Here is a 16,111-nt window from a genome sequence, read left to right on the forward strand (position 1 = left end):
ATATGGAGGAAAAACCTGCATTCTTTTACAAGATAAAGTTTTAAGAAATTTAAATTGCTTACTTCTGCCTTAATTCTCAATTTCCTATAGGAATAACAAGAAACAGTAAATTTCACACAATCAGCAACCTAGTATTGTGAAAAAGAATCCAAGTAGCTAGGTCACTTGGACAGATGGTGTTTAGGAAAGCAAACTTATTCAAACCATATTCTTCCAAGTAAATATGTACAACATTCCTCCTCTATTGTGTAACCTTTAAACACAAAAATACCACAACCACCCCCATGCTCCCATTTCCCATTACTTCAATAATACTGGCTGCTCTAATCTTTTATGATACATCAAGTGAATAAGTTACTTTATTTTTCAAACTTTTTTATTCCTAATGTTTTAAGTTTTCCTCTTTTCTTTGGCTATGCAGCTTACAGAATAAACAAGTTGCCTGAAAAAACTGTTCCTAAGACAGAATTTTACAAATACTGTTTTACGAAATGTGAACTTAAAATTATAAGTCATTTAACTTATTGATGTTTTCTATATTATCTTCAACACTCACTCTCAGATGACTAGTAAACTCAAAGATGTAGAACAATTCAATATTTCTTATGAAAATGATTTTTGTTCACTGCAGTTTTACACTTTATTTTGTAGTGTAATAAGACTGGATATTAAGTGAACATGTTTCATGGCATCTACACTTTCTCTCTTGGTATTTCTTAGTTTATTCAAAATATCTACTGCATGAGTAGTATGTGCAAGACGAGGCAGGTATTGTTGAAGATAATTTTTGTGGTCTCCTCTCAAGGAGTTTACAGACTCCTGAGAAAGATAAGACAAATCCATAAATAGTTTTATTTTTTAAAAATACTTTTATTTTTTTAAAAGTAAACTCTACCCTCAATCTGGGGCTCAAATTCACCACCCTGAGATCAAGAGTCACATGCTCTACCGACTGAGCTAGCCAGGTAACCCAAAAAGTCCATACATAGTTTTACTTTTTTTCTTTATTTTAGAGAGTGAGAGCATGAGCAGGGAAGGGAGGCAGAGAGAGAGAGAGAGAGAGAGAGAGAGAGAGAGAGAGAGAGAGAATCTCAAGCAGGCTCTACACTCAGTGCAGAGCCTGACGTGGGGCTCAATCCCACGACCCTGGGACCATGACCTGGCTCAAAATCAAGAGTTGGACGCTCAGTGGACTGGGTCACCCAGGCGCCCCTATACATAGTTTTAAAAGTAGGAGCAGCTGGGTGGCTCAGTTGGTTAAGCTTCAGACTTCAGCTCAGGTCATGATCTCACGATTCATGAGTTTGAGCCCCACATCGGGCTCTGTGCTGACAGCTCAGAGCCTGGAACCTGCTTTGGATTCTGTGTCTCCCCCTCTTTCTGCCCCTCCCCCTCTCACACACTCTCTCTCTCTCAAAGATAAATAAACATTAAAAAATTTTAAGAAAGGGGGCACCTGGGTGGCTCCATTGGTTAAGCGTCCGACTTTAGCTGAGGTCATGATCTCGTGGTCCGTGAGTTTGAGCCCCGCATCAGGCTCTGTACTGACAGCTCAGATCCTGAAGCCTGTTTCAGATTCTGTGCCTCCCTCTCTCTCTGACCCTCCCCCGTTCATGCTCTGTCTCTCTCTGTCTCAAAAATAAATAAACATTAAAAAAAATTAAAAAATTAAAAAAAAAAAAGGAAAGTAAAAAGTGACACAAGAAGGTTACAACAAGAAACAATTCCTGGGGGGGCGCCTGGGTGGCGCAGTCGGTTAAGCGTCCGACTTCAGCCAGGTCACGATCTCACGGTCCGTGAGTTCGAGCCCCGCGTCAGGCTCTGGGCTGATGACTCAGAGCCTGGAGCCTGTTTCCGATTCTGTGTCTCCCTCTCTCTCTGCCCCTCCCCCGTTCATGCTCTGTCTCTCTCTGTCCCAAAAATAAATAAACGTTGAAAAAAAAAAAAAAAGAAAGAAAGAAACAATTCCTGGGGATGAGGAAGATTTTTGAGCAAGCAAAGTTTCATGATCAGAGTTATTTTTTCAGGAAATTATTTTTGTTGCTTTGTGCAGGAATAGTTTGCAGGGGAAAAAACTAGTAAAGAGGAGACCTAAGAGGAAGTCACTGGAGACATTCAAGGGAAGAAGTGGTAAAGCTCTGAACCAGAGAGGGCACATATGAAGATACTGAGGAGGTAGAGTCAACAGGCCTTGAAGAATGAATGGATATGGGAAGCAAGGAGGGAGTCAGATGACTCAGATTTTGACCCCAAGTGATTATGAGGATGGTGACATCATTAACAGAAATCAGGAATAAAGAAGAAAAAGAATTATTCTCATAAAGAGAGTAAATTAATTTAAATTTAATTTCATGCAATTAAACCTTGTATGAAATAGTCCATAAAGAACATAAACAGCTATCTAGACTTAAATTTTATAAATTATGCTAGAATTGTTCAAGGTCATAGGAAGCTACATTTATTCATGTCTACCTCCCACAGACATCTAGTGAAAACATGATAGAAAGCCAAGAACAAAAGGAAATCAGTTTAGTGGAAAAATACTGTCTAATCTCAGTACTGGACTCATGAAAATAAATTAGGTACCATAAGGAATCAGAATTCAAATAAATGTATCATAATCTCTTACTCCCCTCAAAATATCTGTAGTACAAAATCCAATCATTAGTCAAAACTACAATTTAAGCAAATACTTAGCTGTAAAATTGCTACCTAGTAATAAAGTATATACACCCTTTAACCTAGTTGGAGAGCACATGATAAAGCAATGAGAGCCAATTTTTTTTTCCACTCTTCCTGCTGATAAATTTATTCTATTAAAGGGCTTTACCTTAAAGAATAAAAAACACATTTTCTGCCTCAGTCACAGGCAAGCTTAAAATTTAAATACCCACTCCATTTTACTTAATTTCCTGTTTTAGCTAGAGTTGATCCAACTTTTCTACATTTTATTGCTTTTATCAAATTGGAGATTTTATATAATACATGTATCTGTGAAGAAATTCTAGCATCAAAGTCAGATAAACTTTTGGATCCTTGTGAAGCTGATTACTGTAAAAAGTTTTAAATCATAATCAGTAAGATATAACTAAAAAGATGTTAGTAAAGTTATAGCTTACTAAATAAATAAAAACCTAGTATCTGTTTTATTATATACCAATTATAACTATTTATAAAAATATAATAATTTATGACAATAAAGTGTAAGACAAAACTAACATATTAACATCACTGGGAAAACAGTATTGGAATGATGCATAAGTAGCTATTTACCTGAAGATGAGAAAGTCAGATTTTTTACATTATATGATAGGTAAAAATATTTAATAGATTAAATATTTAAAGGTGAAAGAATAAAACCATAAAAATCCTAAAAGGAAATATGGCTGAATATTCACTAAATTAATCATAAGGGTTCACTATGATAATTTTATGCATTAATCCAAAAGGAAAAGTCTAAGATATTAGAAATTAAAAAAAAGTAAACGTCTTTAAGAAGTAAAACATAACAAAAAAAACAACAAACAATATGGGAAAAAACAGTGGAAGCATATGACAAAAGAAATCTACTTAAAAATGTCAGTCAATAAGAGAGTGAGAAATACACTAAATACAAAACAAAAACAAAAAAACAAAAACAAAAAAACGGGTAAATGAACCAGTTAGGTGAAGTTTTTTTCTTTCAGTTTTTTTGTTTATCTCTATTTTCAACATGTTATACAATAAACATACTTTGTAACCAGAAAGACAGTTGTTATAGAAAGCAAAGATGTGGAAAATATTTAAGGACACTGAAAAGTATTCATAGTATGTTTTTATATTCAGAACAAGTCACAAAACAGTAAGTATGATTCACTCTTAAATAGATGTTTATAGAAAAACAGACTGAAAGATGGAGGAATTATTTTTAAATACACAAATATTCCACAATGACCTGCTTCACTTTGTAATAAGAAGACAATTTTAAAGATCAGTATCAAATGTCGTGACACACATGTGAAAAAGGAACTTAAACGTTGACTAATATTTATGATATGATTCTAGTTTTTATTTTAAAAAGCTACATATGCAAATAAAATAGTCTAGAACATGGTGATTATTCTCCTACTCTGGGCTTTCACTTTTTACTTTTAATATATCTGAAATGTTCCAATTCTATTACTCTAAGCACTTACGTATTTAAAAATATACAAATCGGGAAAAATAACAGAAGCAAAGAGCCTAAAACAAATTTGTTACTGACAACATAAAAAATATTTTTAAGATTACAATTTATAAATAAAATGACAAAAAAATCCTCATAAGTTGTTATAAATTTATCTGCATAGTAAAAATCTTAAAAAAAATCAATGTGTCATAAAAGTGTATTAAAACAGCTGAGTATAAGAGATCTTACTAAACAAAACAAGAATGTGTCATTAAAGTGTATGAAAACAGCTGAGTATAAAAGATCTTACTTGGATATAGTAACAATCCACGGTGTTAGCAAAAACAAACAAAAACAAAAACTTATTTTTGCTAAGCCACAGTAAGAACAATGAATTAAAAAATTAGCACTCTCAGATAATTTATAATGTGGAAAACTGGCAACAGTCCCTTCTCCAACTATTTTATCCCCACGCCCTCTAACCGCAAAATAAATACATAAGAGTTAAAAACCTCACACAACCCCTATTTAAACCTGGGAAAAAGTAAGTTGGGATAAATATACCCACATACACTATACAGTAAGCCACAGAACTGATGAAAACTGGTTTAAAAAAAAAACATGAAAGACCATAAAGAAAAATCAAATATAGGTGAAAGAAAAAAATTTTAAATCAGTTCTTTTCTTTTTGTTGCATTAATCTAGAGGAAAATGTTGCTATGCTATACTGTAGTAAAGTAAGCAGAATACTAATCTTAATGTCAGAAAATTGGGTTGGGTGCTGGCTCTGAGATTCACTGGCTGTGTTCTTGAGTGTGTTTCCTGTTCAAATCAGGAAAAATATCTCTAGTTCAGAGTTGTGCTGTGACACTTCATTCAAGGACCTTATACATAGTTTTATCCATCTTAGAAAGAAAATAGTTGTCAGATGAATTAGTCTTTTACCATATTATTTCACTTAACTATTTTCCAGTTTGACTGTATAATTGGTTGATAGTACATATAACTGCAATTTTAGGTAAAAATTTTAAATAAGGTATAAACAATATAACAAATATAAACAAATATAAAATTAGGGAATAAGAAATAAAGAGTTTATCCTAAAATACTGATTGTAATTATTGGCTTTATAGGATGAAAACGGGCAAACCTCCTAACCATCAGAAATATTGTGTGCAGGCTGGTTTCTACAACTCAAAACAAAGCAGAATTAGAGAAAATTTACAGTCAAAAAGTAATGAAAACAATCAGAGCTATAAGAGATGAATAAAAAAGATTACTGCTTTAATGGTAGAGAAAGACTAAGTCTCTTCAAGGCTCAAAAGTCTTCAAGAGCTCAAATCATACATACAAGATGAAGCATAATTCATCAAATTCTAGAAGATCTGAGTTTTCACAAGTTGAGCTTTTAGGTGGTAACAAGTTTACAGAATGTATTATTTATAATCAAAAACTTGCAAAGAATGAAATGAGTCATCCAGCTAATATTTTACACAGCACAGGAAGTGCTGTGCATGGATTCATGAAAGATATCACATAGAGAGAGAGATAAGGCATTCATTCTTTTGAAATAGCAATTCCATCTGTACATAATTAAAATTGATAGGAAGTTGGTTTTGTTTTTGTTAAAAAATTTTTTAATGTTTATTTATTTTTGACAGAGAGAGAGACAGACAGACACGCAGTGCAAGTGGGGGAGGGGCAGAGAGAGGGAGACAGAATCTGAAGCTGTCAGCACAGAGCCCATCGTGGGACTCCAACTCACGAACCATGAGATCATGACTTGAGCCAAAGTCAGACACTTAACCAAGAGTGAGTGAGCCACCCAAGTGCCGTTTTTGTTTTAATATTGAGCCACTGTAGGCATCAGAAAACTTCTATTGACTAATTCCTTTCTTTCAATTAAAAAAAAATCTTTATTTATTTTTGAGGGCGGGGGGGGAGGGACAGAGAGAGAGGGAGACACAGAATTGGAAGCAGGCTCCAGGCTCTGAGCTGTCAGCACAGAGCCTGATGTGGGGCTTGAGCCCAGGAGACCTGAGATCACGACCTGAGCTGAAGTTGGATGCTTAACTGAGTGAACCACCCAAGTACCCCTTTACCCACTAATTCTAAGACAAAGTTTATCTCTACAGTTTCTCAGCATGACTATATCTTCTTGCCACAGGAGAGACAACTTTTTGCATATCTGACAAGTTTATCATTTCCCCCTTTCAAGGAGATATGTCTAAATTCTTTTTTTTATTTTTAAAGTTTATTTATAGATTTTGAAAGAGAGAGAGAGAGAGAGAGAGAGATGCAGGAGGGGCAGAGAGAGAATTCCAAGTAGACTCCACACCATCAGTGCAGAGGCTGACGTGGGGCTCAAAGTCATGAACCATGAGATTGTGACCTGAGCTGAAACCAAGAGTCGGACACTTAACTGACTGAGCTACCCAGGTGTGCCTGTCTAAATTCTTTTTGACAACCTCTCACATTATATAATTTCAAAATCATTTACCATCCCATTCCCCTCCTATAAGGAAATTCTGGTTTGTCAATGTTCTATCCTATTAAAAATGATATTACAGGAGGGTTCCCACTTCAAGATAACCAAAAAAAACCTTTGCCCCTGTTGTAGGTTAGAGATGGCTACAAATTCTTCCTTACTCCTCTCACTGAGAGGTGGAATGTAATTCCACTCTCTGAGTTTGGGCTAACTTTAGTTTCTTAGTTGGCTCACAAAATGTGGCAAAGTGACTGGGATTTTGAGGCTACGTCATAACAAACCTTCCAGCTTCGACCAAAATTCATACAAAACACATGTTTTTGGAACTCAGATGCCATGAAGAAGTCCAAGGAGAATAACTTGAGGGGCTCCTGGGTGGCTCAGTGGGCTAAGCGTCCGACTCTTTGTTTTGGCTCAGGTCATGACCTCACAGTTGTGGGTTTGAGCCCCACCTCGGGCTCTGCACTGACAGCATGGAGCCTGCTTGGATTCTCTCCCTCCCCATCTCTCTACACCTCCATTGCTTGCTTGCTTGCTCTCTCTCTTAAAATAAATAAATAAACATAAAAAAAAAAAAAGAGTAACTTGAGGTCCCAAACTAACAGTCGAGCTGAACTCCAAGCCAATAACAGCCAGAATCAATTTATCAGTCATATAAGTAAATCATCTTGAAAGTAAATTCTCCAACTTACAGTCAAGCCATTTTGTGCAAATTTTGTATTTGTGAGCAGTATAAATGACTGTTCTTGTTTTAAACTACTAAATATTTGGGTTTGTTACTCAACAATATGTAGCTGGAATACCCCAAAATAAAAAATAGAAACATGAACTCAGTCTTTGATGAAACTAGCACTGATAAATGAAGACAAGGGAAGATGAAAAAAAACAGTGAAAGATATGAAAGAGAAGCAAAGTGACATATATTACAGAACTCCAAAAAGGATTTTCAGTGGAACTGCAGAAGAGACTGGGGTAGGGCACAAACCAAAGAGACTTTATAAGTAGACTCTAGGTCCCACACCTACTTAGCACAGCCAGATAATGTTGTCCCCTAGCCCCTTAAAAGACATTAAGTATACAGTTTCTGATGAAGTGAAGCAAAAGTTCTGGGCTCAGGATATGTTTGCGTAGGTATCCACAGTCTGAACACAAAAAGAGTTAAATGAAAGCCTATATGCAATCTCTAAACCCCTTCTCTAGCCTAGCTTTACTATATAAGCAGCAAAGTTTATATTCTCCAAGCAAGAAACTAGAGGATCCATCACTAGAGAAAATGAACTATCCCAAATTAAAGATCCACAGAAACTCATATATGGAGGCTCCAATAAATAAGGTGGTTTGACACTCCTACAACTTTCCTCCACACACATAGCTCCCATTCAGCTTTTATGTGCCTTATTCTTACATATAAACAGAAAAACAAGGATTACCAGACTTGGAGGAAAGCTTCCAACAGAAGTAGAACAAAGGAAGAAAAAAAAAAACCTAGAGAAACTAAGTATCTTCAGAAAGATAAGAAACCACAGCTTAGAAATATAACACAAATCACTTTTTGAAAATAAATATATGGTAGTGGAAAAATATTTTAATATTAGAGTTAGAAGATAAAGTTGAGGAAATTGCATACAAAGTAAAATGTGATAAATATTAGGAGCAAAATTATCAAAAAAATTAAAATGATGACTGTTGGGAGGCCCAACACCAAAATAATGAGAATTGAAAGAGAATAAAGAGGGTATATTGACACAGAAAAAATACAAGCACACTTCCCAAAATGAATAGATTCTTGATTGACAAGCTTCCAAGTGCTTAACAGGATAAATTTTTAAAAGACCCATACCTCAGATAATGAATGAATCTAACAGCTTCTATATAAAAAAATAAAACAACCAGGGGCGCCTGGGTGGCGCAGTCGGTTAAGCGTCCGATTTCAGCCAGGTCACGATCTCGCGGTCCGTGAGTTCGAGCCCCGCGTCAGGCTCTGGGCTGATGGCTCAGAGCCTGGAGCCTGTTTCTGATTCTGTGTCTCCCTTTCTCTCTGCCCCTCCCCCGTTCATGCTCTGTCTCTCTCTGTCCCAAAAATAAATAAAAAACGTTGAAAAAAAATTTTTTTTAAATAAAATAAAACAACCAAAAAGAGGCGCCTACCTATGAAGAGATGTCAGGAGGGCATTAGCCTCATCAATATCAAACCAGAGGTCCTAAGATGACTGAACAATGACTTCCAAATTCTAAGTTTAAAAAATGATTTTCCACTTAGAATACTATATTCAGTTAATTGATTAAGTGTGAATGAAGGACACAGCATTTTCAGCACTTCTATCTACTCATTCTTTCTCAGGAAGCTATGGTAGAATGTGTTCAACCAAAACGAGGGAGTAAATCCAGAAAGAAGAAGGCAAGGAGTGCCTGGCTGGCTCAGTGACTCTTGACCTCATGAGTTTGGGGGCAGAGATTACTAAAAAAAATCAAAACAAACAAACAAAAAAAAAAAAAAGAAGGAGAAGGAGGAGAAGAAGAAGGAGGAAGAAGGAGGAGGGAGGAGGAGGGAGGAGGAGGGAGGAGGAGGGAGGAGGAGGGAGGAAGAAGGAGAAGGAGGAGAAGAAGGAGAAGAAGGAGAAGGAGAAGGAGAAGAAGGAGAAGGAGAAGGAGAAGAAGGAGAAGGAGAAGAAGGAGGAGAAAGAGAAGAAGAAGGAGGAGAAGGAGAAGAAGGAGGAGAAGGAGAAGAAGGAGGAGGAGGACGAGGAGGAGGATGAGGGGGAAGAGGAGGAGGAGGGGGGGAGGAGGGGGAGGAGGACGGGAAGTCAACAACAAGAGATCCAAACCAAAAAAGAAGCAATGTGCAAAGGAAATCCAAGAGAATACCACGTTCAGATTGATGGGGGGCTCCAGAGTGATGACTCCAAGAAAGAAAACAGAATTGATAATATTTTTTTGGTGTTACCAAGTGGGAAGTGACATAGAAAAGTGTTTTACAGAGCTGGCAGAAGTAAGAGAAGAGATTGAAAAAACTATGCAAATGAAAAACATGTTAATTCCAAAACAAAAAGTTAAAAAAAAAAAAAAAAAGGAAAACAGTGACAATATATTAATTGACTTAATGGAAAACAATACTTAGACCTGTTTAGCATCCAATCCACAGCATAAAAATTTAAAGCTGCAAGCCATCCTAGACTTATTCTAGCATCAACTTGCTGACTTTATATACACAAAAAAAGGAGTTTTGGAGATGTTAAATGACATACATTAATTATTGCCACAAATTCCAGATGTATCAGTTGTTGCTACTGAACATACTCAGCCTAGTCTACACATGGACATGGTTTTAGTAGCTGGATATATCAGCGATGCTGGCATTCTGAGTTCTGGGTCTAGCTATACTTCTAAGCATGTAAAATTAGGGAGATAACAACTTCTAGATCTTAAGTTTTCTATAAAATTAGAAGAATGGTACCTTCCTATATTACTTTAGGTAACACAAGGATCAGATTAGATACTAGATTTTAAAAAAACATTAAAAATAATTAAAAAGTTGTTTATATTAGTAACAATTATTAGCAAACATAAGCATTATGATGTGAGGAACAGAGACATAATATCTGGTTGATACATAAGGCAAAGCAAATACCAAGGCCAACTTGTCTCTTTCCAGGCAGAGCAAATGCTCATAGCTCTTTGATTCATTTGTTTTATATTTGGTTATTTGGCTATTCTATATTCATATTTGAAAGTCTTGTTTTTAATTAAAAACCATAACTATCCTTAGTTGATTTCCATTTAATAATGCCTTTTTAAAAAGCCCATCTGTTATTAAAATATATGTTTTCCCCCCTCTAGGTTAATGGTTTTTTGGGGTCTCAGATTCCACTGAGAATAAAGCTATGAATACATTCCTCATAAAACATGTGTATACTCAAAAATCAACTCAAAATGGATGAAAGACCTAAACGTAAGACTGGAAGCCATCAAAATCCTAGATGAGAAAACAGGCAACAACTTCTTTGACCTCGGCTACAGCAACTTTTTATTTGACATGTCACCAGAGGCAAGGGAAATAAAAGCAAAAATGAACTATTGGGACCTCATCAAGATAAAAAGCTTCTGCATGGCAAAGGAAACAATCAGCAAAACTAAAAGGCAATCGATGGAATGGAGAAGATATTTGCAAATGACATATCAGATAAAAGGTTAGTATCCAAAATCTACAAAAACTTATCAAACTCAACACCCCCAAAACAAAACTATCCAGAGAAGAAATGGGCAAAAGACATGAATACATGCTTTTCCAAAGAAGACATCCACATGGTTAACAGACACATGAAAAGATGCTCAACATCACTCATTATCAGGGAAATACAAATCAAAACCACAATGAAATATCACCTCACACCTGTCAGAATGGCTAAAATTAACAACTCAGGCAACAACAGATGTCAGCGAGGATGTGAAGAAAGAGGAACCCTTTTACACTGCTGGTGGGAATGCAAACTGGTGCAGTGACTCTGGAAAACAGTATGAAGGTTCCTCAAAAAATTAAAAATACAACTACCCCACAACACAGCAATTGTACAACTAGGTATTTATCCAAAGGATACAGGTGTGCTGTTTTCAAGGAGCAGAGGCACCTCAATGTTTATAGCGGTGCTATCGATAAGAGCCAAAGTATGGAAAGAGCCCAAATGTCCATTGATTGATGAATGGATAAAGAAGATATGGTGTATATCTATATCTATATCTATCTCTATATATTTCTATACATATACATATACATTGGAATATTACTCGGTGATCAAAAAGAATGAAATCTTGGCATCTGCAACAATGTGGATGGAACTAGAACGTATTATGCTAAGCGAAATTAGTCAGAGAAAGACAAATACCATATGACTTCACTCATATATGGAATTTAAGAAACAAAATAGATGAACACAAGGGAAGGGAAGCAAAAATAACATAAAAACAGAGAGGGAGACAAACCAGAAGAGACTCTTAAATACAAAGAACAAACTGGGGGTTGCTGGTGGGGTGCTGGGTGGGGGAAAGGCTAACTAAAGGGGTGAGGGGCAATAAGGAAGATACTTGTTCGGATGAGTACTGGGTGTTATATGTAAGTGATGATTCGCAAAATTCCATTCCTGAAATTATTATTATACTGTATTTTAACTAACTTGGATCTATTTTTTTTTTATTTTTAAATTTTTTTTTCAACGTTTTTTATTTATTTTTGGGACAGAGAGAGACAGAGCATGAACGGGGGAGGGGCAGAGAGAGAGGGAGACACAGAATCGGAAACAGGCTCCAGGCTCCGAGCCATCAGCCCGGAGCCCGACACGGGGCTCGAACTCACGGACCGCGAGATCGTGACCTGGCTGAAGTCGGACGCTCAACCGACTGCGCCACCCAGGCGCCCCAACTAACTTGGATCTAAATTAAAAAAAAAAGACTATGGGAAATATACTTGAAAGTCAAAGAATAGCAAAATTATGTTAGTAGGGAAAGGAATTAAAAAAGTGATTCAATATATATAATAATTTTCTTATGGGTCTTCATTCATGAGAGACATAGATTTTATTTGTATCATCTTATGAAAACCAGATCACATGAATGACCAAGAAATCCAGGAAGATGTTTATGAATCAATTTTGTTAGATTTTCTGTGTTTAAATATGTGCTTTTACTTAATCCACTCTCTGTAATATATAATTAACCCACAGGAAATTATAGATTCAGTATTGGTTGATTTGGGGATAACATTTACATACCTGTGTTATTTCTAATCATATTTTCAGTTTTGAGTAATGGTTTGATCATAATGTGGCTTACTTTTTATTTTTCTAAATAATCATATGTACATATATATGTATTACTTTTTAATATAAATGTTTATATTCATAATTACTATTTATTCTTACTATAAAAAAGGACTGTAGAAAACAGTTTTATTTCAAAATGTTAACTAGCCTGATTTTACATATAAATACAGACTACTAAGTTAATAAAAAAAATGGGTGTGTACTTATGTGGGCACATGCACTTAACAAACACACAAGACAATTTTCCAAACAACTTCATTTCATAGGTTAATGAACAAATCTAGGAAGGAAGATGTATTTTATAGATAATCTTTTGAAAATCTCTTTTACATCCCTTTTTTTGGGGTCTATGTTGATTTCTACTGTCATTCCTAAGAAGCGACTCAGTTAACAATATTCTTAGGAATTTTCCTGCAAAGAATGAAACACCTATCTTGTAACATTAAGATATCGGTTGATATACAGCTTATGCTCAGGTGTAAAGGCCTCAGCCTTTCTTCCCTCTAGCTGTTAAAGGGTAAGTTTATTGTAATTGTTCTTTTCTATTTCCTTTCCTTTTCTTTCCCTTCCCTTCCCTTCCCTTCCCTTCCCTTCCCTTCCCTTCCCTTCCCTTCCCTTCCCTTCCCTTCCCTTCCCCTCCCCTTCCCCTCCCCTTCCCCTTCCCCTCCCCTCCCCTCCCCTCCCCTCCCCTCCCCTCCCCTCCCCTCCCCTTTCCTTTCCTTTCCTTTCCTTTCCTTTCCTTTCCTTTCCTTTCCTTTTTTAACGTTTATTTTTGAGACAGAGACAGAGCATGAGCGGGAGAGTGGCAGAAAGAGAGAGAGAATCCAAAGCAGGCTCCAGGCTCTGAGCTGTCAGCACACAGCCTGACACGGGGCTCAAACCCACAAACCATGAGATCATGACCTGAGCCGAAGTCAGATGCTTAACTGACTGAATCACCCAGGCACCCCTGTAACTGCCATTTCTTAAGAGTTACCAAATAATTTCCTCTAAACATGGTAAAATATTTTGACGTTATTCTTAAAAACTTTGGACTCATAGCCTGACCCACCTATTTGTCCCCCTTATTCAGTTAGTGGTCTGCTTGGTAATACTTAAAAACACATAATGGACAAAGAATGTTTCGGCTCCTAAACTTCATTAGCGACATCAACTTACTCTGGTTTCTGGCAAAGTGTTTCAGCTTAGTGAGTTGTCTTGTGGACTCTTTCTGTATTTCTCCATTCTAAAATCAATATTATAATCACTTTTATATTTCAGCTTTTCTAAATATTCTATCCCAAATAATGTATTATTTATTTTTATGCTGGGAGTTTTCTTCTTTAAAGTAACTATTAACAATTTCACCTTAGCCATAACTTTTAAGGACAATTAAAGTATTCTATTGTTTTCTCTACTGTTCTTACTTGTGCAGTCTCTGCATGTTCCAGCATTTCCTCGAATTCCTGATATTCTTCATCATCTGGTTCAGCACCTGAGAGGCGAGCTGCCCTGGCCATGAAATATGGAGGCAACTCTCCAATTGCTGTACCGATACCCTATGTGCAAAACCAAAATACTCACATGAGATTCTGTTCTCAACATAAGAATACTAAACAGATTAAATCTATATTTTTCTACATTGCCAAAACCACATTAAGATGCATGTATTAGGGAGGAAAGCATATACTACATAATCAAGAGAACATGAGTGTGACTCTTGGCCCTAATACTGACCAATACAAAGCCAGGCGAGATAATATACACTAAACTCTTAGACAATTCCTGGTGCATGGCAGACATTCGATTAATGTTAGTTCTCTAAGCATCTCTACTTATACTCTGTGATTTCTGTCAGTTTTTTCCCTCTTTTCAAATCATTTGGTAATGAGTATTCACTAGTACAAGTTTTAGATAAAACTTTCTAGGAAATCTTCTGGTATTTAAGATGCTGTTTCAATCTGGTATTTAGGGTGCTGTTTTAATTTTTTTGTGTGTGCAGAGTTAAAACTTTTAACAAATAGTGGTCAGGAAGCCCCTTGAAAACTCAACATTAGGATGGATAAATTTTCACCACAGGAAAAATGTTTATTTCCTCAGGACATTGAGTGACTCATGTTTCAGTCACTTTGTGGATTCTTGTTTTTGAAGAGAATTTTTTTTTCACTCAACTTAAAACATAGGATGAAAACAAAGGTAAGAGAATCAGGAACTTGGTTTGGACTTAAATGGCTTAAATACAAGATAGATGATAATGTAAAAGGTATATAGTTTCTAGGAAAATTCTCAACTTTGAGCCATCCTTCTCTGCCTTGAGTCATAGTGAATGAAAAAGTTTTGCTAATTCTCAGAAGCAATTTTAGGTCTATTTGCTCTGTACTATGACTTTGTCAACAAATGCCTTGAAAAGAATCCCCAAGGAACATTATCAAATTCAAATATTTCATGTTCACAGTGTTATATTTCAATGTGTGGGATCAATAATCTCCGAATGAGACTGCATTATCCACATATGAAACAAGAATGCTGAAAAAGAATATACTTAAGTGTCAAAAGAAGCAGGCTATATTTAAAGAATAAAGAGAGAGAGATGAGAGGGAGGAGAGACATATACATCACGGGATATATAAATAAAACACAAATCATATTCTGCTAAACAAAAAAAGTTAATGTTAGTCAACTTTGGAGAATCTTAAGAGAACCAACTTATTATTTAAAAAACAGGTAAATAAAGGGGAAAAAATCCATTACTTATCCTCTCTTACCTATATGAAAGATATCTTGGGGTAACCAAATTGGTGATAAGGAGTTTTTCTTTATAAAAACATTCCAGTCAATAAGTAAAGTAAAAAAAAATGATGTAATTGGTTTACCCCCATTTTATAACCCTTAATAATGGACTTGTATAACAACGGTGATAATACCACAAAAGGAAAGACAATCAGACATTACTGTACCTCGTGATAGAAATACACAAGACTATAACATGTATTCTCGACAAAAAAATTTTTTTCAAGCCTCTCTAACTATCAACTCACAGGAAACATAGGGAACAGATAAACATATTTAAACTATACCAACTGGGATATAATTAGTAAAATCGAGACTGTGAGAAATTATATTTGACAAACAACCCAGTTTCAACAACAAATAAATATGAAAAGAAAAACAAAGAAACGCCATCAGAAAAATCTGAACATTAACTAGGTAGCTGATCTGAAGAGACTATTCCTAATTTCTCTTAGGTGTGATAATGTTTTTTTAAGTCCTAAGACTGATATATTTACAGATGAAATGTGATATGTTATCTAGGGTATGCTTCAAGATAGTGGAGAGCCTACAGAGGAGGGATCAGATAAAACAATATTAGCCAGGGATTAATATTAACTGAGTTTGGGTGATAATATATTAAATTAATTATATAAATCTCTGTACTTAAAAAAATTTTTTTCCCATTACAAAAAGTAGGAAGTTAATTGCAACATGTTATTCAAAACATGAACTTCTCTTAAAACCTGTTAACTCAAATGTTTAATAGTTCTGAAAGCAATCATATGATTCAAACTCATGACAAGTTTCCTTAAAGTTAAAAAGGAAGTAATAATGGACTGAAATGAAATCAAGAGCTACATACTATATTATACTTGGTTGACTATATTTATTGTTATAGTTGAATTCTGCTCA

At 35.5% G+C, this 16,111-nt stretch overlaps 1 protein-coding gene across 3 annotated transcripts in view; it reads right to left on the reverse strand.

Moving 5' to 3' along the window:
* The window catches only part of VMP1 (vacuole membrane protein 1), a 127,547-nt gene that overhangs the window by 50,386 nt on the left and 61,050 nt on the right, over positions 1-16,111 (reverse strand). For 2 of the 3 annotated variants that reach the window (XM_045044811.1, XM_045044812.1), the window contains exon 7: positions 13,855-13,986. The exons of the other annotated variant lie outside the window; for it this stretch is intronic. In XM_045044811.1, coding sequence (XP_044900746.1) covers positions 13,855-13,986 — 132 coding nt within the window. The remainder of the gene's footprint in view (positions 1-13,854; positions 13,987-16,111) is intronic. 3 annotated transcript variants of the gene reach the window in all.

Source organism: Felis catus, chromosome E1, assembly GCF_018350175.1.
Source record: "Felis catus isolate Fca126 chromosome E1, F.catus_Fca126_mat1.0, whole genome shotgun sequence".
Classification (NCBI taxonomy): Eukaryota; Metazoa; Chordata; class Mammalia; order Carnivora; family Felidae; genus Felis; species Felis catus.